General features: G+C 35.0%; 2 protein-coding genes and 2 long non-coding RNA genes across 7 annotated transcripts; 1 reads left to right on the top strand and 3 right to left on the bottom strand.

Moving 5' to 3' along the window:
- Positions 1-260: 260 nt before the first annotated feature.
- LOC124433659 (probable lysosomal cobalamin transporter) lies at positions 261-12,847 on the bottom strand. Of its 3 annotated transcripts, none has more exons than XM_046983435.1 (15): positions 12,696-12,847; positions 12,262-12,438; positions 12,081-12,144; positions 10,187-10,281; positions 9,986-10,053; positions 9,459-9,547; positions 7,848-7,921; positions 5,075-5,131; positions 4,484-4,770; positions 3,915-4,017; positions 3,739-3,843; positions 3,356-3,505; positions 2,819-2,915; positions 777-880; positions 261-661 (listed from the first exon to the last, which is right to left on the bottom strand). In XM_046983435.1, exons 1-15 carry the CDS (start codon positions 12,753-12,755, stop codon positions 542-544), a joined length of 1,650 nt encoding a protein of 549 aa, XP_046839391.1. In that variant the 5' UTR covers positions 12,756-12,847; the 3' UTR covers positions 261-541. The 3 variants fall into 3 exon arrangements, with proteins under 3 accessions (XP_046839391.1, XP_046839394.1, XP_046839392.1); XM_046983438.1 differs by having other exon boundaries at positions 12,262-12,296; XM_046983436.1 differs by lacking the exon at positions 12,262-12,438.
- A 5,748-nt stretch (positions 12,848-18,595) lies between these two features.
- Positions 18,596-20,264, bottom strand: LOC124434535. The gene is made up of 3 exons (XR_006944813.1): positions 19,977-20,264; positions 19,320-19,774; positions 18,596-18,879 (listed from the first exon to the last, which is right to left on the bottom strand). It is a non-coding gene; the product is annotated as an uncharacterized LOC124434535 (long non-coding RNA).
- Positions 20,265-20,457: 193 nt separating this feature from the next.
- On the top strand, positions 20,458-21,683 carry LOC124435130. The gene is made up of 2 exons (XM_046985078.1): positions 20,458-20,629; positions 20,855-21,683. The coding sequence occupies exons 1-2, from the start codon at positions 20,583-20,585 to the stop codon at positions 21,681-21,683; spliced, it is 876 nt and encodes a 291-aa protein (XP_046841034.1). The 5' UTR covers positions 20,458-20,582.
- Positions 21,684-21,761: 78 nt separating this feature from the next.
- LOC124434536 lies at positions 21,762-23,476 on the bottom strand. 2 transcript variants are annotated; one of them, XR_006944815.1, is made up of 4 exons: positions 23,314-23,476; positions 22,597-22,681; positions 21,993-22,124; positions 21,762-21,910 (listed from the first exon to the last, which is right to left on the bottom strand). It is a non-coding gene; the product is annotated as an uncharacterized LOC124434536 (long non-coding RNA). The 2 variants fall into 2 exon arrangements; XR_006944814.1 differs by having other exon boundaries at positions 21,762-21,907; positions 23,314-23,474.
- Between the last annotated feature and the right edge of the window lie 2,243 nt (positions 23,477-25,719).

The following is a 25,719-nucleotide window of genomic DNA, read 5'->3' as shown; positions in this document are numbered from 1 at the left end:
ATGCTGATGTCCACAGTTTTTTGTTCTAACAACACTTTTTGTGTATGATTGATGATTCGTGTCCTTTTACGTTTTAAAAAATGTTTCAGCCATATTTTTTTCTATGATGACACACAAGTATTTATGTCTATTTTAATATAATCAGTGCCATACTTCAAGGCATTGTGTATCGAACAAAGTTACTACTTGACGCCGTTAAATTCTTTTAGTTCAACTCTTACTGTACGTGCTGTGTCTATCCTTAATTGATATAGTGCAAATTCCTCTAGCGACACCATGTTTCAAGACGTTCATTACTAACATTTAAATAAGTACAACTTCATGTTTATTTGATGCAGTGAAATTCTTTTAGATGACTTCCGAGAGTACAATGTCCTAAAAGGTTGCGATTATGTACACTACGTATAACTGAATAATGAGTCCTTTGACAAAATAGACACTCTGACTCTCTCTTTTACCTAATGACATCTAAGACTAAGTACACATTGGAGAAGCCGTACGGGAGGGGAACCTTTTAGTTTTGATGCACAATATGTGTACATCACGTGGTAAAGCGATGTTCGAACTCGTTATCAGAATCGTCATCATCACTAGAGTCGATATCTCCGATATACGATTTTCGCCCCTTACAACAAGAAACCAGTAGTCCAATGAGAAATGCCTGAAAAGAAAGTTAATATAAAATGAAATTGTCTTCTGGGCTGTTTCATACAATCAGTGAAACTTATGAAAATTTACATGAGCATAAAATCATACATTATGACTTTATAACGTACCACAATGAACATCCATGTCCCCCAATAATCACACACACCAAAGAACCAAACTTTGTAGAAAAATCTCGACAACAGAACAGAGATACGACTCATTGTACAATGTTCTGGAAAACAATTTATGCAGAATTAATATTGTAACACAACTTCTAAGAGGTAGATCCAACCTTCCCACGGTATTTTCCCAGGTTGTGAATTACTAGGGTCTTTCTTTACAAAGTAGTGAACTACCAAGGTTATTTTCTCAGGTTCGTATATCCCAGGGTTACGTATGAGCTACCAGGGTTGATTTATTAAAGACACTGAAAACGTATGATCTTTAAAGAGGATCCAGGCTAAATAAATTACAACTGCTCAATTTTAGCTAACGTTATAGACCCATACTTATCGTGCGAGTTTGTTTGAGGAAAAGTTTGCCCTAGCATACGTCACATTTCTTCGCATAAATTATACTGCTTTATTCAAGCTCACATGAACGGCTTTCAAATTTCAACTCTCTTCTGATACGTAATCTATAAAATTTTTATCATTTTAGGTGAAAGGAACTTTACGACATAAAATACAAGCAAAATATACGAAAGACACGCTACCGAGCTGTAAGTTACTCATTTCGCTTTCCAATTCAATACTTGAGAATTAAAATTACAAAGTGTATTAACTTTGTATAAAGCAGTATAATTTATGCAACAACTAAAAACGATGTGACTTATACTAGGGCGAACTTTTCTTCAACATTGCATAGGCTTATAACCAGAAGTATGTGTCTATATATAAGTAACTCAATCGTATATATATTTAAATTTGAAAAATTCCTCACCATCCAACAATTTTAAAAATTGTATTGAAAAAATTACTTTCAATAACGTCAAATATGTAGAAACATAAATCGTGTCTGTAGCATGTTTCTTCATTTGAGTCAGTGATGGATTTCTGAGAAGGGTGTGGAGGGATGCGCTCCCCTAGAGGTAGCGTAGCCATGCGGCATGCAGAATTAATCCCGCTGTGTAAATTTTGAAGGATTACCGTAGTTCATTTTTTTAGAAATTAATTGTGCTCACAGTCAGTAAACACAAAAATATTTCCATAGCGGGAGTAACAAGTCGGTCTGGTTACGCTACAAACCCCTAGTATCCTAGGGGATGCAGGAGGGGTGCCGATTCCTCTACAAAATACTAATTTACGAAAAAATTGAAATACTGAAAGCAATTATGATAAGTCTTAAACGGAGCACACTTTCTTAAATACACCAGTCATGATAAAAAGGCAATAGAACGAAAGGTAACAAAAAAAAGCAGAAGTGATCCGGCAAGAAGTAGTCACCAAAATTCAATCCAAACTAGAACACTAATCAAAACAATTTGTAAGTATGATTTTCGTATATTGTTTTATTTTCGTATATTGTTTGGAGGCTCAAAGTTGGAAATTTTGGACATTTTTAATATTTGACCACCAGTAAAAAAGAACTGGCAACAAATGTACTTCGTAACGTCTCATCGGGAACTCGTCCATTGTAGTTTGATAAGAAATAGATTGCTTTTGACATCCACGACAGAACATGGCACACGTGTGTAATTCAAAAGAAAGGTTTTCCTTTGAAGGAAATTACGTAAAATATAGTTTTTTCGAAAATTGTGTTCCCAATATGACGTCGTATCGAAGAACTTACCCCAGTTTTCCAAGGTCACGGTCAAGTTAAAAATTACCAATTTTGAGCTACAGTTACTCTACAAGGTTCAAATTTGGAATTAGAAAAATATTCCAAATGAATTAAAAATCGTGTAATATATCAAAATTGCCCAATTTACAAGAACATACTTAATAAAGGCACTTTAAAGCAAAATTCGAACTATTTACTTTGAACATTTCAAAATTCGTTTGAAAGAATCGATAAGACATATTTTATTGAATGGAAATTTCTTAACAATAGTTATAAATGTAATATTATTGTAAAATTACCTTGCTATAAAGTATTTTAACAAACCCTGACACTGTCGCTATTACTTCAAATCGACATTATTAATCTGATATAGTGGAAAGTCACATACCATTGGACACTCGAGTGGAACAATCCTTGGTTATGAAGGTGTAGTTTTGGCTCCAGGTTGTATTGGCGAGAGAACTCGTGTTGCTCACATTGTGTACCTAGGTCATTATATACATGTTATTGCCAACAGTTTATGTCCCACTTTAGAGGTAAGTTTTTTAAATATTACAAACTTGAATAAAAGAAAAAAACTTACTAAACATTAACAGAAAGGAAAAAATTATAAAGCATAAAAGTTAACGTTGTATAATAATTTTTGTGCACAACTGCTGAACCTTGGTGTTGTGCAACAAATGAAGACAGGTCAAAACCATTGAACTAAATATAACTGGTAGTCTACCTCTTGCCAAATTTCATAAAGAGTATTTCAACTAGTCACAGACTTCCAACACACGACCCAAAGAAAGTTCACAATAAGAACAACCGAAATATGCGTGACTGAAGGAAAAACTTAGCTTCATGCAAGTGCAGGTATGCTTACCAACCAAAATGCAGCCTTCCAGTCGTATATTTAGTTAAAAAGTCAAAAACAAAAAACCTTTTCTTGATATTTTTGATTGCCATACATGACGTATTGAGGAGCTAGCGTCATGAGAACAACATTGACTGCCAGCACAACGTACATTAGTATAAAAACAAAGAAAAGCAACGCTTGGGGCATTGTCTTGTGTGGTTTTATCTTGTATAACTGATCAACTCGTTAAGAAAAAAACTGACCATGAGGTAAATGGAATTATTGTGAACCAAAATAATCGATGAAAAAGGTAATTAGTTGTGACCTACACCCCAGAAAACTTCGGCGATGTTCAATAACCCTTCAAAAAAACTTCACTACAACAACAATGCAGAAGGTAAAAAAATTGTTGAAAGTTCTGTTAGAGTTATAAGACCGATCCATTAAAAGTAAATACAAAAGGATACTTTGATGCAGAAGAAACGAATTCCGATTTTCCTCATTCCGACCATTGTACAATACACAAAATAAAAAACGATGGCAAAAAACAGCAGATAATCAAGTGGAAACACCTGGAGACAGAGAGGAATCGACATCAGTCTTAGTGTTTGTATGTTAAATCTCCAGGCTTTTTTTCCATTACTTTCTGTGCATAAAGCATCACTTCATTGATTGGATTGACAAACTTTGGATCTGGTAGTGAGTATCCATATTTGTAGCCAAAGGAATGCAATGCTTTGTCGATGCTAAAAAAAACAAAAGTAACAAGTAAAGGTTATCTATTATTGATCTAATGTTACTAAAAAAAAAATAACAGGAGAAGCAAACAATTTTAAATAAAACAAAATAAAACAGACTCCGAAAACAGACATCTCGTTTTCATCATACTCAAGATGATACAAGAGTTTTAGACGAAATATTACGCAATCTGTGGTCCAAAACTTTTGTATCATTTTGAATATCAAGAAAACGAGATGTCTGTTTTCGGAATCTGTTTTATTTTGTTGTACAGAAGAAGCATAAACTAAAGTACGTAACTTTATTTATACTAAATATCTCTTTCAGTTCCAAACAGTTCTTGCTAAAGATCATCTGTTATTTATCCAGTGTTACTACAGAAGGAAACCTAAACTAAACTAATTCATTAATTCTAGAACCACTGGTTGTGGTTATGTCATGTTATCCTATAACAATTCCTTCAGAAATTCGTACCTAGTAATCACCAATGAAACAACAATTAATAAGGCCAAAAAGAAACTGATTATTCCAAAAACGATATGAAATGGTCGACATAGTACAAAACAGTTCTTGCAACATTTGTCATCGGCCTTTTCCAAGCGACTCTGCCTCCTGCTTAGCAGCCTCTCCTCGTCTTCAAGCTTCGTCAACCTGGAGCGATGACGTGAAGGCACGCGTCGTTTTCCAAAATACTTGTCCGTCAGTAAAGTAATCTGCGACTGGAGATTCTCTCGTTTCGCATCCAAAGTGTATCTTTCATCCTAGAGAAAAACAATATAAACAGGGTGCGGTGTAAGTACATCTTTCATCCTAGAAGAGAGTGATAGATGTGTTTAAAGCTGAAGACAGCGGGAAGGTGTAAAAATTATAGACACAAATTATACAAAAGGAGACAAAGGGAGACAAAAATTATAGATTGTGATCTATAGACATTATAGATCACAATCGCATGTGATCAATAGCATTTGTAACTGGCGAAAATGTTGACGATAAAAGTATTTAACGAAACGCAACAAAATCAAGATTAATTTCACTAACTAAATAAAAGAGTACGTATTTGCTGACCTTGATACTTCTGTAGCCTTTAATGAGCTCCAAAGGAAATGCTGACATACCAAAAGCCTGGGAACGAAAAGATGAAATGAATGAGAGCACAAACTTTCCACAAAAGTCGAAAGACTCATTCAAAAAATTTAAAATGTTTTTGTTAAAGTGCATATAAACCTTACGTGGTTTTTATACTATCCAATGTAAGTGGTGTCAAAGGCCATATTCCAAAATTTCGCTTAAATGAGACAAATAGTTTGCGCTGTAAAGTCCGTCAAATTTGCGAAAATACACCATTTTAAGCGCCCGGTTTTACCGCTAAGTGACTGGGCCTGCGCGTCCAGCTGATGTCATGTAAGTAACACGTGTCTCAATTGTCGTAAAAAGACATATGAAAGTATAGCAAGCTGTTGTCATATAAGGCTACGGTGGCCCACAGCAGCAATGCAGATATATAAATTAGGAATAGAAATCAAAGTATTTTGCATGAAATGTTTTCATTATTCATCATATATATTAGTGGAGCAGCAAATATATATTCATTGAGCAGATATCTCTATCTTTCGTACGCAGATATATTTATAAAGTGCGCAGATATATATTTTCAGTGCGCAGATATAAATCATTCTTTCAGTGCGGACATATATTTATGGCAAGCAGACAAGCAGAGACATATTTTCACTCCGCAAGTATATATTCATAGTGTGAATTGTAAATATATACAAAAAAATGTAGAAACGTTTCAGCAACAAAGGAGAAACTGCGAGAAAATTTGCATTAAAGTTACAAAATATTGCCAATATGGTTGACATTCCTTCGCATAATTCTGATACAAACAATGTAGAAAACGAGCGAACTCTGATTGAATATTTTTTTACTAGAGTATTCGAATATACGAGCATAGTTAACTTCATGTCAAAAAAACCCACGGAGTTCAAATGTCGGAACGCACGTTACGAAACCGTTTTAAAGAGTACGGTTTACGTAGACGATTGCCAGAGTTTAATATAAATGAAATTCGCCGAGTCATTCAAGAAAAATTGAACGGTCCTGGTAATTTGGGATTTTAGTGTTGGATGTGGCATGCAATCAGAACAGAAGGACATCAAGTTCCAAAAAGTGTTGTTGAAGAGTTGTTGAGAGAGCTTGATCCCGTTGGTAGCGAAACAAGACGTGCGAAGCGCTTGCGAAGGCGAACATATCGAGTTCCAGGTCCTAACGTCTGTTGGCATACAGACGGCTACGATAAACTAAAGCCGTACGGTTTTCCGATACACGGATGTATCGATGAAGTTGGAGATAATATGGTTGCGCGTTGCACAATCAAACAACAAACCGGAGATACCTGCATCGTTTTATCTTAAAAGCATATAGGAATATGGATGTCCTGTTAAGTTACGTAGTAACTGCGGAACTGAAAACGGGATTATGGCGGCTATTCAATGTGAGTTTCGCATAAGCGTCGATGCTCATTTGTTTGGTACCTCTCCAGCAAATCAGAGAATAGAGTATTGGTGACTATAATGCCCAATATCAACTATGTGTAGTATTTGCATATCACACTTAAACCCAAGAACTTGACTAGGCGCTATATTTTAATTTGCAAGACAAGCCAGCTTTGGTAGATTCTTTGTTCCCAGTCATTGCTGACCGAATCTTCTACGTATGGGGCACAAAAAGCGCCTGTTTATATGAGAGCCGGGATGGATTGAGTCCCGAAATAGGAGATGAATGAGACAATGGATTTTATAAAATTTCTATACTTAATTGTCAGTTGTTTGTATGGAACCGGGACGTTTCTAGTCTCGTGCCGCTTGGTCGGGATCGATTTTTTAACCGTGATCTTGGTCAACACGGGACAATTTTATGGTCATATAAATGGTAAAATTTTTCAATATCCAGTTACGAAATCTGTCAAAATCAAACGGATATAAATAATTGTATCAATGTTTTAACAAAATCACAACAAAATGTCGAACAAAACAACAGATGGCAGTCAAACTGTAAATTCTTATTGCAGTCAAATACAAAGAAACATATATGCAATGCTCAAAGCAAAATTTGTACTGTCGAAATTGAATACAAAGCCCACAAGATGAAGCACGGATGCCGGCTAACGACTAAGTCTTCGGAAAATCAAGGCTGAGGAGACGTGATATAATGGTTTCTCATCCTAAGTTAATTTTTATTTTAATGTAAAAACTCATATAAACGAGAGATCTATACAACCCGTCTTGGAAGACCCCGTCCGGCCTTCCTATATAAATAGGTAAATATTATGCGGCGAGCGTTTTCTGCAATCGAGACAAGTGTTGGACCTGAACACTACTGTCGAAGTCTATGTCATATATTTCATCTTCTGATGAATCCAATGATGAAGATGCCAACCTAGTTAAGGCCAATGTTTAAAAAAAGGACGCTATGGATAATTTACAGTAGACAGTTTGTCTTGAATTAAATAGAGCCGTGCGGACTGTATTCCTTACATGATGTCACGACATGCACTTGAGACCAGACCCCTTAGTGAAAAATATATACAGTAAATTTGGATTTTTAACAGCGATTTCCCAAGATAGATTTAATGTAAATCAAAGTATTTTTTTGAATTTGTTAATTTCATGAGTTGTTCTTTCAAACAAAACTAAAATCCTGTAAGGTTTATATGCACTTTAAACACGAAAAAAGAGACAAGCAAATTGATCGAGGTTTTAAATTTGGTGTAATGTAAAAACACATTTTAATGTCCTCTAAAGACTCAAAATGAAGATCAGTTAGTAAAGTCATCTCTTACTGTATACGTAATTATTGATAGAAGTCCAACAAACGTAAGAAAACCAATTGTAAAGGTCAAAGCTGTTTCTCCATCTGTAAATTAATAGAATAAGTAAGAAATCTTTTCAAACTACAAAATATGTTTAGTTTAATCTCTACAATTCTAAAATCAATAACATTTTCGTTTCTAACAAGACAGACATTCTAAAAGCTTCTTCATATTTATACTCACTGAGTGGGGATTCAAAATCACATCAAATTTTTATAATGACGGTAATTTCCAGCCATCCATAAAAATGTGTGTTTCCCAATCATCTGTGAGACAGCGAAAGCGCAATTTTTGTGTCCCAGTCAGAGAGTGAGAGTGAATAGTTTCAGAATACAAGCGAGAGATAAAGGAGTAAAAATAAAATTTTGCCGCAAAGAAAGGCCGCTGCGCATGCGTATTGTCTGGTATAAAGTCCAATTCGGTATTATTTACATTGCTTATACATTTTTCGCTTTACTCATACAGATTTACAGTACTCTGCTGGTGAATTTAATCAAACGCTGATAGGAAAATACTGTTATTTTCAGAAATATTAACTAAAAACATCACGGCCCAAAAATAGACTTGTATATAGTTGTACGATATTGCCTGTTGTCATCTATTCAAGCGGAACTAAACATGAGATCGATTTATGGGATGTAAAAACGAACAATTTTTCTTCACAAAACTTCATAATAAAATAATAAAGAAAAGTCAAGATCTTATTCAAATACTTGCTCACAAGCGACCACAAAAAAGAATTATATCTCGTTCTAGCGTCAGGTATTAGCAACTTGTACTTAGTAAGATGTACTGTCTGGTATATAAATAGTCGAATTCGGTATGATACATTGCTTATACATAGTTCGCTTTACTCATACAGACTCACAGTACACAGCTGGTGAAGTCAAACGCTGAAAGCAAATGAATCTATTTTGCTTTCGAATATTTTAAAAAAAAACTAATATTATTTCTATGGATTTACAATTTTACATCAAGTGAAATATGATACGTGTCAAACTATGACCAAGAAATACTAAAGACTTGCGAACATTTGCAATGCGCAACGCAAAGCGTTTACTCTCAAATGTAATCTAATACAAGTCATAAGCGTGTTGTGTTGATTTATCGTTTATAGGATTGACGTTTTCTGAACGATATCTTAGACACGTCAGAAAACTTCTTTGAAACAAAATTATAGCAAAAATGCTTTTCGGCGAAAAAAGCTTTTAAAAGTCGCGAGAAATCTAATTGACGTTATACTTTCCTTGACGCGAGGCATGAGCACAGTCACATGCAATCTGCGCTAGAGCGTTCAAAAAATGCATATAGGGTTAGACAATTAACTGGTCACATAACTAAAGAACATATTCAAATTTTAAACAAGTTTGACGTAAGTAATATTAAATATATAGTTTTATTAGAATAAGGCTCATATGATCCACTTCATTTAGTAATAATATACATGACAAGCTACCCAAATGTACGCATTGCGTACCTATTTTTATATTTTAATGGCTTTCACTTTTTTAAGACTGAAAAATATGATTCATAATAGGAGGGACGATAAAGTCAGGAAAATGTAAATAGAAGAAAACATACGAGATGCTTTGATTTCGTCTTTTAGGTAATTCATCTTATCATTCCAATCAGTAACATTCTTTGGAGGACTTTTGAGTGGAACAAAACTTCTATCAAATAAATTTTTACTTTTATTCTACATCTCCCTTGATGCTATCAAGAACCATTGAAATACTACTGCACAACCACTTAATAGCGGATCTAGGGTAAGTCAGCGCTTATTTCAAATTTCAAATACCATAGCAACAATCATAATGGTTGAAATATTTTTAAGAATATTTTGAACCCAAAATTTTACCAATAAAATTGATGAAGTATTTTGAATTTTTAATACAATTTTTTAATGCACAGAGTATTTTGATATATCATATACCCACCAATGCAATCACCCACTGTACTATCCGTGTACTACCCCTTTACAATCACTGTAGTACCACTGTGCTACCTGTTTACTGTCAGTGTACTACCAGTGTACTTCAATTGTACTACTGTTGACCATTTTCCTACCATTCTTGAATAAATGTTCAACATAAACAATTATCATTTACCCAACAAGTAGTATCACCGAAGCAGCAATGATGAAAATCATTGTGTATTTTACAGCGCCACAAAATCTCTGTAAAAAAAAGAAGTGGACTATGCAATCATGGTTTTTTGTCTAATTTGTGTAACATATATTCTGCTCAATTTTTTCCCTACATTACCGATAACGCAACTTAACAATCAAAAACATTACAAATATAACATACCGCTTTGCATGAAACATTGTCATCTTGTTCTTCAAAGTAGAAATACATAAACGGCAGGATAAGAAAAAGAAACAGAATCACAATAGAATAAAGACCTAAAATAATAGATGACAAAATCAATTGATATCAGCATTGAATACAATGACTTGTATAAATAAAAAATTGTTGTAATTTCAAGGAAATGATAAAATAATAGGCTAAAAAAGTTATAGGCAATATTCAACCTCAGAAATGAAAAAAACCCAATACTATGATAATGATAAAGTTTGACTCTAAAACAGTCTAAAATAAATGAGAAGCATGAAACTATTGCAAGGTGCCAATTAACATGGCACTAACTTGCCAAAACTGCGATACACAAAGATAAATGGCTTAATTAGATGAAATACATTTTAATTGCCAGGGTAATTGCCTTTATATACTCCAAAGATTTTCAAAAACATGCAAAGTGTATACCCTTACTAATAATAAACAGTTTCATCACAAATGGTTCAATAAACCACAAAAATAGCAAGAATTTAAAGAGGTTTATGTGTTGAACAAAGGGGGAAAAGCATCAAAAGGTCATAATAATTGTACCTTTACATCTCTTTGGTAGTCAATTAAAGCTAAATCATGCAAATGTTAAATATCTGCTCATTTCAAAGGTTGCAGTTTAGATATACCCTGTAGCAACAAATGAGTTTAGTACATTTTCATGCTTTCATTACATATTTCAACCATAATGTTGATTCTTTTTTGTGAAAAGCTTTTTTTAGTTATATGCAAGCCTTGTGTGAAACAAGACATTACTTTGCTAGAGGCTGATTAGAGGGACGTCATAATACTTCATAAATAAAATTGTGGATGCATACTTTCATCCTTAATTAGGACCCTGCTATTGTCAAGTAACCACAAATAAACACAGAGAAGGATTTACATGAGGTAACAAAGGTGGGGGTGAATCCCTCCAGATATTTAAGGTAAGAGGACATGCATGAGAATGTCAACTATCAAATGATAATATAAAATGATAATATACAAAGTAATTAATCAAAAGTAACTGTGATTTGAGTTTGATAGAGTCGTAAGTACACTTCCAAAAAAACAACCACCAATCATGGCTAGCCTAAGACATAGATTTATATCTGTCTTATGAGTCTAAAAAATATTTAAAGAAAGCTTGACTCTACATGTGTCACATCCATTTGACCTTCTGCATAAATTATGCTGCTTTTTTCAGGCTCAGAGGAGCTCAGCTTCCAACTCAGTTTTGAAATCATCCTTATAAACACTATATCATTTTCGGCATAAGAACTTTGACAACACAAAATATAATGCAATCATTTTTCAAATTAGTTGTACATAAATTTGAATTATAAAGTAAACTAGTTTTGAATGAAACAGTACAAATTATGCAATAATCAGCTTAAACAAATGTGATATATGCACTGCAAGTTTTCCTTTAGTATTGCATAGACCTTTAATCATAAGAAGTATAAATTTTAACATGTAGGATAAATCATGGCATAAGAGTAAGAGGTTTAACAAAATTAGTCTAACAAGACATGTAAAATTATGAATGACCATATTTCATTATAAAATACCATTTATACCTAAGTTTACATAAGCCTAAGTAAACCAATTTGAACTCTTAACAATTAAATCAGTCAAAGAGGATTTACATAACTGTTTCACATTATTGTTATTTTATAAAAGGAATAAAAGATTTTTTTCGTGTTTGCACAAGCTTATGCAAATCTCAGAGACATGGTGAGAACTCTCATGCACGTGCAAACATTCTATCTTTGGTCTCAGGTAGGCACTTATCTTCTCATGAGTTCTCCCTAAGGTCTCCTTGGTTTCAAAAGCCAGTGCAAAAGCAGTAAACATCTTTTATTTCATAAATACTAACCATAATATGCGTAACTGATGTTGTCTTCAAATGAGCTTCTATCTGTGACATTGGTTGCCCAAATCTGAAAATTTAGCACATTCTCACAGCTTATCATTTGCCAAGCTAGTAGAATTATACTAACCAAAATCTTCAACTGGGAATAAAGGAGTAAAATACAGCACATACAACAGAGGTTTACCTTAAAGGAGCCATTGGGATTCTTCATGTATGAAGCTAGAAAAATATCTATTGGTACCAGAGCTGATGTGATCAATGTTACACTGAAGGCAAGGATTGAAGTCAATGTTGTTGAAAGCTCAGACTGCAAACGATCTTGGTAATAACGTATATATATCCATGAAAAAATCAAGATTACCTACACCAAACATACGTATCAAAACATCATTGAGTTATTAAACAAGAAACATTCTTGTGATATATTGAACTTGCAGGAACGAGACTTCCTTCGAGGGAAAGTGCTATTTATTACACAATTTATTTGCATATGTAAGAAAAAATATGTTCCTAAAAAGATATGATCTTTATGAACTACAGTTAACGGTGATATTTCGACTTTCCTCCGAAGCCATTGCCAAACTTTCTATTTAAAAATATTATTCGTAAATTACTTACAAAAATCACAAAAGAAAATGGTATCCAGCCATGTATCAAAACCATATGCGGTATACCCATATTTTTCAAGGAGTTTAAACTGTTTAATGCAGTCAATCTAATAGTTTTGAGAAATTTTCGTTGATCTTTCCAAAATACAATCCTTGTAATAAAATAAAGATTTTGAATCGAAATTCGAAAGTTCTTATGCCGACCGGTGCTTAGTACCCACAATATCCAACCCATTGAGTTCTATAATAACTGGAGCACAGAATATATGCAACACAGAAGGCCACTCTTGTCGGGAGTGACCACAGAATGATCTGCAGCACCGTCAGAATGAACACAAAGATGGAAAGAAGCAGAATGGTGAAGGCATCAGCACCAAAAATCAACATCGAAGGACTGCTTCAGAAGAGGGAAGAATTTCAAATTGAATTAAGCAACCGTTTTGAAATTCTAGGAAACGAGATTGATGACGTTGAGGAAAGCGCCGCGCAACTAAGCGAACCATCCAGCGATGCGCAGAGAAGGTTGCAGGAAAAGTGATAAACAGGAAAGAGGAAAAGCTGAAGTCAGATACCAAAGCCTTGCTTAAGAAACGGAGAGAAATGAAAAGAGTGACAACAAGAGAAAAGATAGAATATTCAGAACTGTGCAAGACAATCAGGAAGAAAACAAGACAAAATCTGAGAGAAGCAAACACCAAGAGAATCAGAGAAGCAGTTGAAAGTGGCAAAGGGTTGAAAAAGAGCACAACAGGAGATGGAAAGAAGGCTCTGATTCAAGCACTGAAGGAGAAGGATGGAAAGGTAACAACAGACAGAAAAAGAATCCTCGAGAGATGTGCAGAATTCTATTAGGCACTGTACGAAGTTCCCTCCCAAAACATTCAGTTGAGACCAGCAGAAGAGACTCCAGTAATCATGAAATGTGAAGTGGAGAAGGCAATCCATCAGATGAAAAACGGAAAATCACCCGGTGAAGATCTTGTGGTAATAGAGATGATAAAGGCCGGAGGTGACATCCTAATGGAAAAACTTCAGCATCTTTACAACAAAGCCATTGAGACGGAAAAAGTGCCAAAAGAGTGGAAGAACGCCATCATTATTCTACTCTTCAAGAGGGGGGAGACAAGAAAGATCTTGCAAACTACCGCCCCATCAGTTTGTTATCCCACGTCTACAAGTTGTTCATGAAAATCATCAAGAACAGAATCAGTGGCACTCTGGATGAACATCAACCCCCAGAGCAAGCAGCATACAGGAAAGGATTCTCCACTGCAGACCACCTGCATGCTACAGGACAAATACTCGAGAAAACCAACGAGTACCAACAACCACTGTTCATGGCATTTGTACATTACGAAAAGGCATTCGATTCCATCAAGCATGCCCCAGTATTCCAATCACTTGCGAAACACGGAGTACCAGGAAAGATCATAAACAGCATAAAGGAAACATACAGAGAAGGCACAGCACAAATAAGAACAGAAAAGCTGAGCGAAAAGATCAAGATAAAGAAAGGTGTCCGCCAAGGAGATACACTGTCACCTATCATGTTCACTGCTGCCATTGAAGAGATCTTCAAAAGAATATCATTGGAAAAAGCCATCAACATCAACGGAAGAGTAATGAACAACTTAAGATTCGTAGATGACATCATCTTGTTTGCAAACAAAGAGGAAGATCTCCAAGAACTTTTGACGAAACTGAATGAAGAAGGAAAGAAAGATGGTATGAAAATGAATAAGAAAAAAACCAAGATCATTTTGCAATGACATCGCAAGGAGGAAGCAAAGAAGAGGGATCGCAGTTGACGGAGAGAAGTTGGAGGAGGTGGAGGAGTAGAAATACCTTGGAAAAATGTTAACACCAAGAAATGAAATCAGTGTTGAGGTCAATCAAAGAATCAATGTCGGATGGAGAAGATTCGGGCAATACAGTCACTTTCTAAAGGAGAAGAACATCCCAAACAGTTTGAAGAGGAAAATAATGGACACTGTCATTTTACCATCTATGACATACGGAGCAGAAACATGGGCGCTTACAAAACACCAATCAAGGAAGCTGGCAGTCACACAAAGGAGCATGGAGAGGAGCATACTAAATATCAGGCTAAAAGACAAGATCAGGAATGAAGTTATCAGAGAGAGAACCAGGGTGAAAGATGTCATCCAAACAGCAAAAGAAATGAAAGGCAGATGGGCAGGCCATGTGGCAAGAATGGAAAACAACAGATGGGCCAAATTGACAACAGAATGGTACCCAAGAAACTGCACCAGAGGAAGAGGAAAGCCAAAGAGAAGATGGAGAGACGAGATCCAAGAGGAAACTGGAAAGACCTGGATGAGGAGAGCTAAAGACCGAATCGAGTGGAAGAAGTTGTGGAGGCCATCTGCCAGCAGTGGCGTGAACGGCTGATGATGATGATGATGATGATGCATGCTGCTTCGCGCATCTCGGCCGCCTTCTTCCTAGCCAGTCAATTTCTGACAAACAATATAAGGATTGTAAAGAGAAGTAGAAATATTTGCCTGTATCTCTTCAATAAGGTCGTAGATTTGTTCCTAGCGAGAGTTTGACAAAATTTAAGGTATATTCTATATCGTTCTTTTTTTACAACCTAATTAAACGTGTTGTAAAGCTCGAAATCTTACATTTCGTTCTGTGACTGTGACCGCTCCTCAGCTTTGTAAACTGCAGTCAATAGAATTTTTCTTATTTTGCCTCGTTAATGACATTAAGTTTGAAATCTTGGCTGCCATGAAAAATCTTGAGATTAGATAGGAAGTGAATAGCTTGCTCATAAAAGTTGAGGTGTGGAGAGGTATTGGTCAATGCACATTTTAAAGACTTTTGTGAATGTAATGTTGAGACGTTCACAGAATCAAACAGAGAATCAAACTTCAAAAGGCATTCTGCAGTGCCTATAGCTGATGATGGCTGACATCCAACACTTACATATGTGCCTATGGATGCTGCTACTGTGTGGCTTAAGACTTGGGTAGCATATTTCACCTTCATCTTTGCAAAGTTGTTTGGTGCAATGTGCTTATCAGTCAGTTTATGTGCTGCTCTTATTGACAACTTTTTATCTTTATTGTAGAAATCCACAATATCCTGCCACTTGGCTGTGAACTGGTTGAAATTGAAAGTGTATTTCATCAAATTATTTCTAACACATTTGATCAGATGTGGTGGATTAAACATCAAATAAATCTTTCTTTGATTGTGCATAAACCAAGGACTCTCTGGACTGATGTTCAGGTGCTTAGCCAAACTTTGAAAATTGCTCCCCAAATCAGACATTACTACAACAACATTCAACCCAATTCCTTCAACTTTGTCAATTGCATCCTTCATCAGCTCTTCCATTTCTTTTGTAGGACATCCTCCATTTACCAATACATAAACAAGTGGTTGCTTCCATTTTCCCGAAATGCTTCTGAGCAAGAAGACAAGTGCTGAATTTGACAGTTTATTCGTTCTTGTGCCACTTCCATAATCTTCAAGGCCAATTATTTTGTCATTGGCTATATCATAGAATAAGTTGGTTTTGAGAGATATCTCGTCCATACACAAATTACATAATTTCTCATTTTCTCTCATATGGTCCACTTTATGGTCTTTACGATATTTAGTGCTCCCTGAGATATTCCAGTTGCAGCTGGCATCTTAGAGATGTATCTGCGCAATGATGTTTTGGAAGGAAGAATGACTAATTTCGAGAGCATAAGATAGGCTCTTCCACTAGCATGATACAAGGACACAGCAATGGACTTCATCTGTGGTGAGTATCGTCTCCCTTTCTTTTTTCTTTCACAAAGCTTAATTTGCATTTGCACAAAATGAGCAAGGTTTTTAGGCAGCTTTTCCAATGCTTTTTCCAAATTTTTATGTGTTGATGGATTTTTCTTTGCATGCGTAAAACGACTTATTTTCCTTGCCTGGGTTTTTATTAACTTTCGTTGTTTTTGTTTTCTAGGTGTATTGTTGGATTGTATAGCACTTGTTTGGCAAGAAAAATCTGAAGTTTGGCTTTCTGTACTAGGCCCACTTTCATTAACTTCGTGCATCAACTGGTGGCTCTAAACATAAACTTAAGAGTAATAACTAATTCAAAGTGGTGACCAAAAGCTTGAGATGGAAAATAAAATGCAAAATGAATAACTTTAGCTATAATTACATCTCACCAATACTAATGGTCAAGAATTAGAACTGAAATAGTTTCCCATGTATTTTTGGACTCAACAATGAAATCATACAATAGAACTTCTCATACCATCTTTCCTTTTTTCCTGATCTTTATCCATTTTAGATTTTTTGGCTGTAAAATAAATTTGTTAAAATTTGTCTAATTTCATCGTGAAACTAGGTTTGGTGTTTGCCTTGTTTATGTGATTGGTCCACTCTTTTAATTGTTTTCCGTTTTGTGCCAACAGTGGGGGGTGCATTTGGAATGCTAAATAGAGTGGGTTTTGCATCAGTCTTTAATCGATTTTTCAAATCATTTGCAAACATCATATCTTCAAAATGATCAGTGCATAATCGACAATTTTTGTAAAGGTAGTTTGCATCCTTGTTCATAAGATCCTCTCTGCTGAGAATCACCCATTCCTTTGATCTGGAAAGACAAATGACTAGGGTATGAAAAGGTTGTTTTATTTGATTTCTAGCAGCAAAATTTGATTTGTGTTTGAAATTTCACCTTTTGGGATCTCTTGGAAATCTAAAAAAACTTAGATGTGGATGTGAATGACTACCGTGAAATTGGCACCACATTGGCCACCACATTCAACACAACGCTCATCACAACGGTGAAGGCTATTTCAGATATGGTAGAGCACCTTGTGCCCGGGCCCTTTAGCTTTAACTTGTCTACTTAAAGCTATTAATAATTAATTTTCAGCATATTTACATATTACATCGCGCTTACTCTTTCGCAACATGGAAGATTATACTTTATCTGATTTACATATTCCAAAAATTGACAATATTGTCAACGAAGAAAATCCTTTTTTCGGTTATGTAAGTTCTTTGGAAAAGCGCTTGAGCTCGTGAGGGATTTTGAAAACGCGACCACGACAAAATTCACAGTCTTCACGAAAACAAAGAGCTTTGGAGCCACCGGTAAAATGCGTTTTGAGCGCGAATATTTGAAATACTCTACCGTGATGATGCAATCATCACACATTAATAAGTATTTATTTTAGTAGAATGTCGAATACATTTGTTGAACCAAGTATAAATCAATAAAATCAGTAGGTTTAAAATGTAATGTTTATCTGCAGCTAAGTATTTACGGAAGTTGTTAGGATTCATCTTGTGCATTTCCTGCTGTATAATATCAATATAATAATCGTACATGGTCATGGCCTGTTTTAATTTATTAAAAGTGCACCTTGTTAACGAAATTAAAATCTCCTCATCTTCACGTAACATATTATATTGCTTCGCTGTATGTTAACATAATCTATGAAAACTACTGTTACAATGGTTTTTGTGCGTTAGACCAAAATGACCTAAAACCACACCGTATTTGGTGGGAATCTAAATCCGGTACTGAAAAGCCCATCCCTTTTGATGGAGTACCGTTCTATTTGGTTGGAACGAATGTCTTGGAATGCCAACACGGTGTAGACAGAAACGTTTATCAGAAAAAAAAACATGAATCAAATCTCCTGGTAATTATTCTAGATGACACCACTACTCTTCATAAATTCTTTAGGTAATGAAAGTAAATTGGACTTAAAAATTAAAGTTTTACTCATATTACAGGGCGACCGTGGAGATCATACTATAAAACAGAGACGTTTCTGGAAGCAAGATAGTAAAAAACTTGATTGCACAGCCATCATACAAATGAAAGAAGTAATAAAGTTTCCAGAATACAAGGTATATTACTAATAAAAAAGAAAATTGCTTATACTGTGGCTTTATTTTTGTTCATAGTAAATCGACAAGTATACACATGTTAAATTGGTTTTTTCTAAAAGATTAGAGTGCAATATTTTTAGGTGCCACATGACGCTAAAAGAAGAAACGTGACACGACCTCTGCTGATTTGCGAGCCCATTTAATAAACCCCAGCTCCTCAGTAAAACTGAACGCAGAATCTATATTTCATTTCCGCGGCCAGAAGATCACACCACGCACAGACTTGGAATGGTATATGCTCTTGTTTGACATGCTCGTCTTGCAATCTGTAGACAAGAACATCACAATCATTTGTGGCATCTGCATGATAAAATTCATGACACTAACTAGTTTTGCCTTTGCTATTTCAGCACAGCGGAATGACACAACGACTAGATGAAAAGGTTATTAGAAAGATAGAAGAACTTGTCAGTGAAGGAGTGCGAACTGTTCATGAGATGAAACGTCATTTGAAAATATACATAAAGGATGAGCTTTTCGAGGAAAAGAACAACCTCTGCGTGACAATCGACGATACTTTCCCAGAGCTAAAACAATAAAAAATCACATGTACAACGCGGCAATGAGAGCCAGGCTTTCATTTATGGACCAAGACAACGTCACTCGACTGGTTGAAAAATGGAAATGCGAAAAGGCTTCGAGCAACGATAGATTTTATTTCCGTCCATACGTTGAAGGAAGCGGTGAATTCAAAATACAGACTTACAAAATGAAGAAGACAGCGATGACGACATAAGTTTAAATGAAGAGGTTATGACGACTGCAAAGGAGCAAAAAGGGCGACTTTTGTTTATACACCAAACGGCTTGGCAATCAAGGTTACTTTGTCGTTATGGTCAGGAACTAGCTTTCCTAGATGCCACATACAAAACCACAAAGTATTCCTTGCCATTATTTTTTGTTGCTGTGAAGACTAATGTTGATTATGCTATCGTTTCATCCTTTGTAATACAAGATGAAACAACAGCTAGTATAACAGAAGCTCTCAGTATTTTACATCAATGGAATCCACGATGGAACCCACAGCATATGATGACCGATCTTTGTGAAGAAGAAATAAAATCAATTGAGTTTGTTTTTCCAGGTATGAGGCACGAGCTGCAAGAGGTTTTGACCAAAACATCTGGCATTCTTTATTGCACTAAATCAACCATGTAACACCTAAATAATAAAAGCAATGAACAGCAATTCACAAGTTATATTTCTTCCATCGCTAATCAAATATAATAATAATATTAGAAAACTTTGGACATGGGAAGGGAAGAAAGGGTTGATCAATTTCTACATGCAGATTATTTTATTTTACGATATATATGTAATCGTGTTGACAAAGTTAAACATCCTTTTAAAAAGTTCTATATACCATGGCTACGTAGCTCTGCAATTCATCATGGAGTGTAACATGTGGGTATATTTTCAGACTGCAAAGTGCTGCTTTGCGATTTTCATCGAGAGCAAGCATGGGAACGTTGGACATCTAAAAAAGATAATGGAATCGCAGACAACCGTGAATTTATATTGGCTTTGATGAGACAATTGGCACGGGCAAGAACTGAGGATGCATACGAAAATGCCCTGCAAAAAGTTAAAGACACTAGCGAGTGGAAGACCAATAACAGCTTTAAAAGGTGGCTGGAAAACACGTGGATAAGACACAAAAGGTAAAAAAGAATACAGACTTAGCAATTGCACGGCCGCAAAATGTACTGCACAAATAACTACCACAAGCGTTTACACGAAAAGTGGAAAAGTACGTTTCATTGTACTTTCCTTCTTCGTCAGGTCAATACAAGTAAAACCTACAACCATTTTTATACTTTATTGATATTTAACTTTACAGAGATGGGTATGGGCATTCAGAAAAGAGCGTCTGCTTGTTTATGTTAGCACAAACAATGGGTTGGAAAGACAAAATGGGGCTTTCAAACACCAGTATTTACTGACTTTACGAAAGTATTCTCTCAGCGCAATGTTAACAATTCTTGTAAATGAATTTCTTCCTGACAAATACGAAAGGTAAGTCTGGCATTCAATTAATAGATGATCTAAAGCGACACAGTTTTTCTTTCTGAATGAGAGGCAGATCCTGGCTAGCTTACGTATATTATTTATATTAAAGCCGAGAGTAAACCGTAAAGTGAAGTTGCATGAATCTCATGCATACTGGTTTTAAAACCAAAATTTTTGTATTAAATTTGTGTGCTTGCACCAAAAAGTTGTATGTTATATTTTTTATTTCAGCTACATCAACGAAAATACAAAATGCTCCACAGCATATAAGCGTTATAACAAACAGATTCCAGAATTTCTGCATAATCGTCCTAACTACCTTATCGACCATTGCATGAAACGTCTTGTTTATGCTGAAGATGTACGTTCAATCTCTTTGGTGGATGACTCTATGGGTGCATTTTTAGTAACCAGTGAAATGGGAAAGCACAACTATCATGTATATTTTAGGGCACCTCATGACACAGAAATACCTTGCTGCGAGTGTCTTGACTGGCAACGAAACTATTTACCATGCAAGCACTTATTAGCGATTATTCAAAATAAAAAATTTACAAGTTGGGGATGGAAAAACCTACCAACAGCATATAAAGATTCTCCATTTCTGACCTTAGATGTCGATATATTGTTCAAACCAATTGATTATATTTTGAAAAGAGTTGACGATGCTCAGCAAGTTTGTGGTGCAGAAAGTTTTCATGACCAAGAAAAAGAAACAGAAGAAGCTGACATAAAACAAACTATGACAGCTGTTCTACCTAAACCAGTGTTCCCAAAACGGACAGCTATTACTAGGTGTTGTGATCTGTTATCTAGAATAAAGAGTTTGGTCCACGAGTGTACTAATTCAACTTCACTAGCCAGCCTGGAAAAGAGTCTTCAGTCTGCACTTCAGGAATTTGAGAATAACAGCAATACTGATTCAGGACTAGCACTTACAGCTCCTGACGCCGGGAAAACGTCAATGAAACGTAAAAAAAGAACATCAAATATCAGCAAGTCAACAACCAGCAATCCTAAAAGAAAGCCAGATTATCTAATCTACCATCTGCAAAATTAAAGAAGATACACCCATACAATAGAAGAGTTGGCCAACATGCTGCAATGATGAGAAAATTCTATAATAAAGACTTATCTCTAGAGAAAATGGAAACGCAATCATCCAGCAAAGATACACAAACAATTCCTTTCATGCCAACTCCTCACACAGGTTTCACACCTCTCATTACAGAATCTTCATCAATCACCGCAAAACTATTAAGGAATGGACCACATTCTGTATCTCTGCTAGAAATTAAATCATTAGAGCCATTTTTGCACAGAGAAACACAGATTTTACTTAGTAGCATGAGTGAAAAACCTTTCATACCTGGCTGGTTGTATGATGAAGTAATCAATTCATTTTTCTGGTGTCTACAGGAAGATCATGAACATGTTCTTTATGCAGCATCCACATCAATGCTTTCCTTGCAAAATGGTGGTCAGGGAGGAAGACTTTGGTCTGAAAAGAGCAATGAAAAAAATCTCATTATAGCACCTTGGAACCCAACTCACTGTCACTGGACATTGATTGCCATAGATCTGCAACAGAGAAATATTTTTTATGTTGATCCATTGAATGCAGCTGATGATATTAAAAACAAGGCACAGATGCAGATTATAGCAAAATTCATCCCTTTAATTATTGAAAACAAATTTGGTCTGTCAGAATTTCAGATCTCCTCACCGCCATACTCTTCAACAAGATACTTCAAGTTGTGGTGTTTTTGTTTGCTGGTATGCATCACAGTTTGTGCAAGGAAAGTCAATGAGTGATGGCTGTGATCCATATAAGATGAGGGTTAGAATTTACAACAAAATAAGAGGAACTTGTCTAAAACAACACTCACAACAGCCAGAACTTTCCAAATGCCCACTATGTGGAGCACCTGTTTTGAAGAAAACTTAAAATGTATCTGTGCTGTCAATCCTACCACATATTATGTATTGACTCTGAAAATCATCCTACAACAAGGAATCCTCACTTTTATTGCCCACCATAAACTGAAAGGACTCTTCCTAAAATAAATGACAGGTGATTGGAAATGGAGAAAAACATGCAAATAGAGAGTAAAAATTATATGCCCCAAGTGGCCCTCATGTCAATTTTGATGTTTTGACACAAAATTACTAATAGGGTAATGATTGTCTAGGTAAAGTTAACACACAACAACCATTCCCATAAAACAGTCTAAAGGATGGGCATGTGTAAATACATCCACCAAAACCAATCATCACCCATTGCCTATGTAATTAGTAATACTAGTTTGTGTATCATATACATATGTATAGCATACTCCAAGTAATATGGCGATTGCTTCAACACCTAAACCAATGTATAGCCTATATAATAACAAACTTAGCTTGTGCTTTACACGTTTCCAGTGCAGTATTTGTTGTCTTATATTTTAACTGTGTTGCATTTGCACTGTAATTACTTCTTGTGTAATGAATTGGGCGAAAATATCATCATCAAGAATGTTTGAATTTAATACTAACATAACACAATTGAAAATTGAGTATTTACTACCATTTATCGTTGATAGAAATGTGCTAAAAACCGTCGCTGCAATAATTCGCACAGTGCAAGTACAGCACTACAAATTACAAAATATCGGTAAATAAATTAAAAGTATACAATACTTGCTCACCTAGTCACCTTAGTCATCTTTATCTTTGAAATGATGTTTGAATAAAACCCGCTATTATTTAAGATATTTCACTATCCCACTATCTTCTGTAAAGCGACTAAAGTATAAAACGCCATGGCAAGTTGCAAGCACGTAAGAAATAGGAATGTTATTATGATAAGGAGGGAGAATATCATTTACTCACGTGCGTGTCAGGAAAAGAAGGGCCTGGGCACAAGGTGCTCTACCATATCTGAAATAGCCTTCACCCATCACAACATTCATCACCTCATTCAACTAAAACCTATCATTCAAAATGATAAATCGAAAAATCGTCTTTAAAACACGTTTTCCATCAAATACAACAGTAAAAAACAATTCTTAACTGTTTATTACTATTTTACTGTCCTTAACCATCATAAAGATAGTATAAAAGTCAAAAAATTGAAGAAAACACTAAACTTTAGATTACAGTGTACTTTTCATTTCCCTTAATTAGCGTATAATTTAAAAACTACACGGTAGAATTTTTTTAAACTTGGCCATATTGTAAATATTCTTATTGTCTATAACATATCCAAAATCTGGAGAGTGCACAAAAAAATAAGTTGTAGAAAGTTATCGACATAGTTAGGTGACACGAATGCGCGTAATATGATCTTATGTAATTAAAGTAAGAATTTCAAGTCACTGCTAAACAAAGGCCTGTAAATAAAAAACTACACGGTAGAATTTTTTTAAACTTGGCCATATTGTAAATATTCTTATTGTCTATAATATATCCAAAATCTGGAGAGTGCACAAAAATATAAAAGGAATAATATTCCTTGAGAATGTACTCTGGTATAAACTGTGAAGTTGGCACCACATTCGACAAACAGCTCTATAGCTAAGAAACTACACCGTAGAATTTTGTTAAACTCAAGTGTATTATATATTGTATTATAAGTTTTTAAAAAGGTAGTTTAATATTACAGGCCTTTGTTTTTGACTTGAAATTCTTAACTTAAATCATTATTCATGTCATTAACTATGATGACTTTCTACAACTTATTTTTGTCTTCAGATTTTGAAATGTTATAGAATAATAATATTTACAATATGGCCCAGTTAAAAAATTTTACCGTGTAGTTTTTTTACAGGCCTTTGTTTAGCAATGGCTTGAAATTCTCAACAATTATATAAGATTTATGTCATCAATTATGTCGATGACTTTCTACAACTTATTTTTGTGCACTCTCCAGATTTTGGATATGTTATAGACAATAAGAATATTTACAATATGGCCAAGTTTTAAATTGTAAATGTACAGTTTTTAAATTATACGCTAATAAAGGGAAATGAAAAGAACACTGTAAACTAAAGTTTAGTGGTTTCTTCAATTTTTGACTTTTTTTGTGATTTAAGGACAGTAAAATATTGTAAACAATTAATTGAAAATGTTGTTTTGACATGTTTGACCAATTGATCTTAATTTAAGTAGAATTTTAAATGAATTGGTGAATTTGAATGTTGTGATTGTATTGAATGTGGTGCCAATTTCACGGTAGTAAATTGTTGCTTGTTGAAATTGGTATTTAATGAACTCCCTTTAAACTCAAGGAGAATTTGATGTTCTACAAGTTGAGACTACTTACAGACTTTGGAAATGACTTGGTCAGATCTGATGTGGGCGTACCCAAAATCTTGTCAATGTCGTAAGCATGTTTTTGATGATCAGGCTAAAATGTCAAGATCAAGATTTGATCCTTAAAAATTGTCTGAGTTTTGATGGGGTCAAGTGAAGGAGCAGTTGATCTTGGTGGGCCGACCAGAGAGTTTCTTCGCCTAGCAATTGAAGAAGCTTTCTCATCTAGATTTTGTAGAGGTATCTTCTGGCAAAGTTATTGTTGTTAATCAAGAAGGTAAATTATATTACTCTGACTAAGAAGTGATAGTTTTCAAATATTTTTGTGCCATTTATTAAGTATATAAACAGCAGAATTGCTTTTATCACAGCTAAGCGAAAAATTTACATATCCATATTGACGACTTCTGGCCATCTCTTTGTGATGAAATTGTGGTGGTGCTGGACGTTGTTGCTTTGAAATTGGTATTTAATGAACTTTGACTACATTGAAGGAAATGTCTAACTGTTGAGATACTACTCACAGCATGTTGGACTTGAAATGATTGGTAGCCATCTGAACCCAAGAATCTTATCAAGTTACTTTTGATGATGGTTAGTCAAGATCAAGATTTGATCCTTCAATGCCTGTCTGTAAAGTGTACGTGTTGAAGGATGCATAAGTGCAGGGCCGACCAGAGAGGCCTAGCAATTGAAGAAGCTTTCTCACGTTGTTTCTAATATTGTTGTTAATCAAGAAGGTAAATTATATATCTGACTAAGAAGTGATAGTTTTCAAATATTCCTGTGCCATTTATTAA

This window comes from Xenia sp. Carnegie-2017, unplaced genomic scaffold (genome assembly GCF_021976095.1).
Source record: "Xenia sp. Carnegie-2017 unplaced genomic scaffold, XeniaSp_v1 HiC_scaffold_14, whole genome shotgun sequence".
NCBI lineage: Eukaryota > Metazoa > Cnidaria > Anthozoa > Malacalcyonacea > Xeniidae > Xenia > Xenia sp. Carnegie-2017.
Note: the sequence above shows the minus strand (reverse complement) of the source record. Positions and strands in the feature narration are given on the sequence as shown.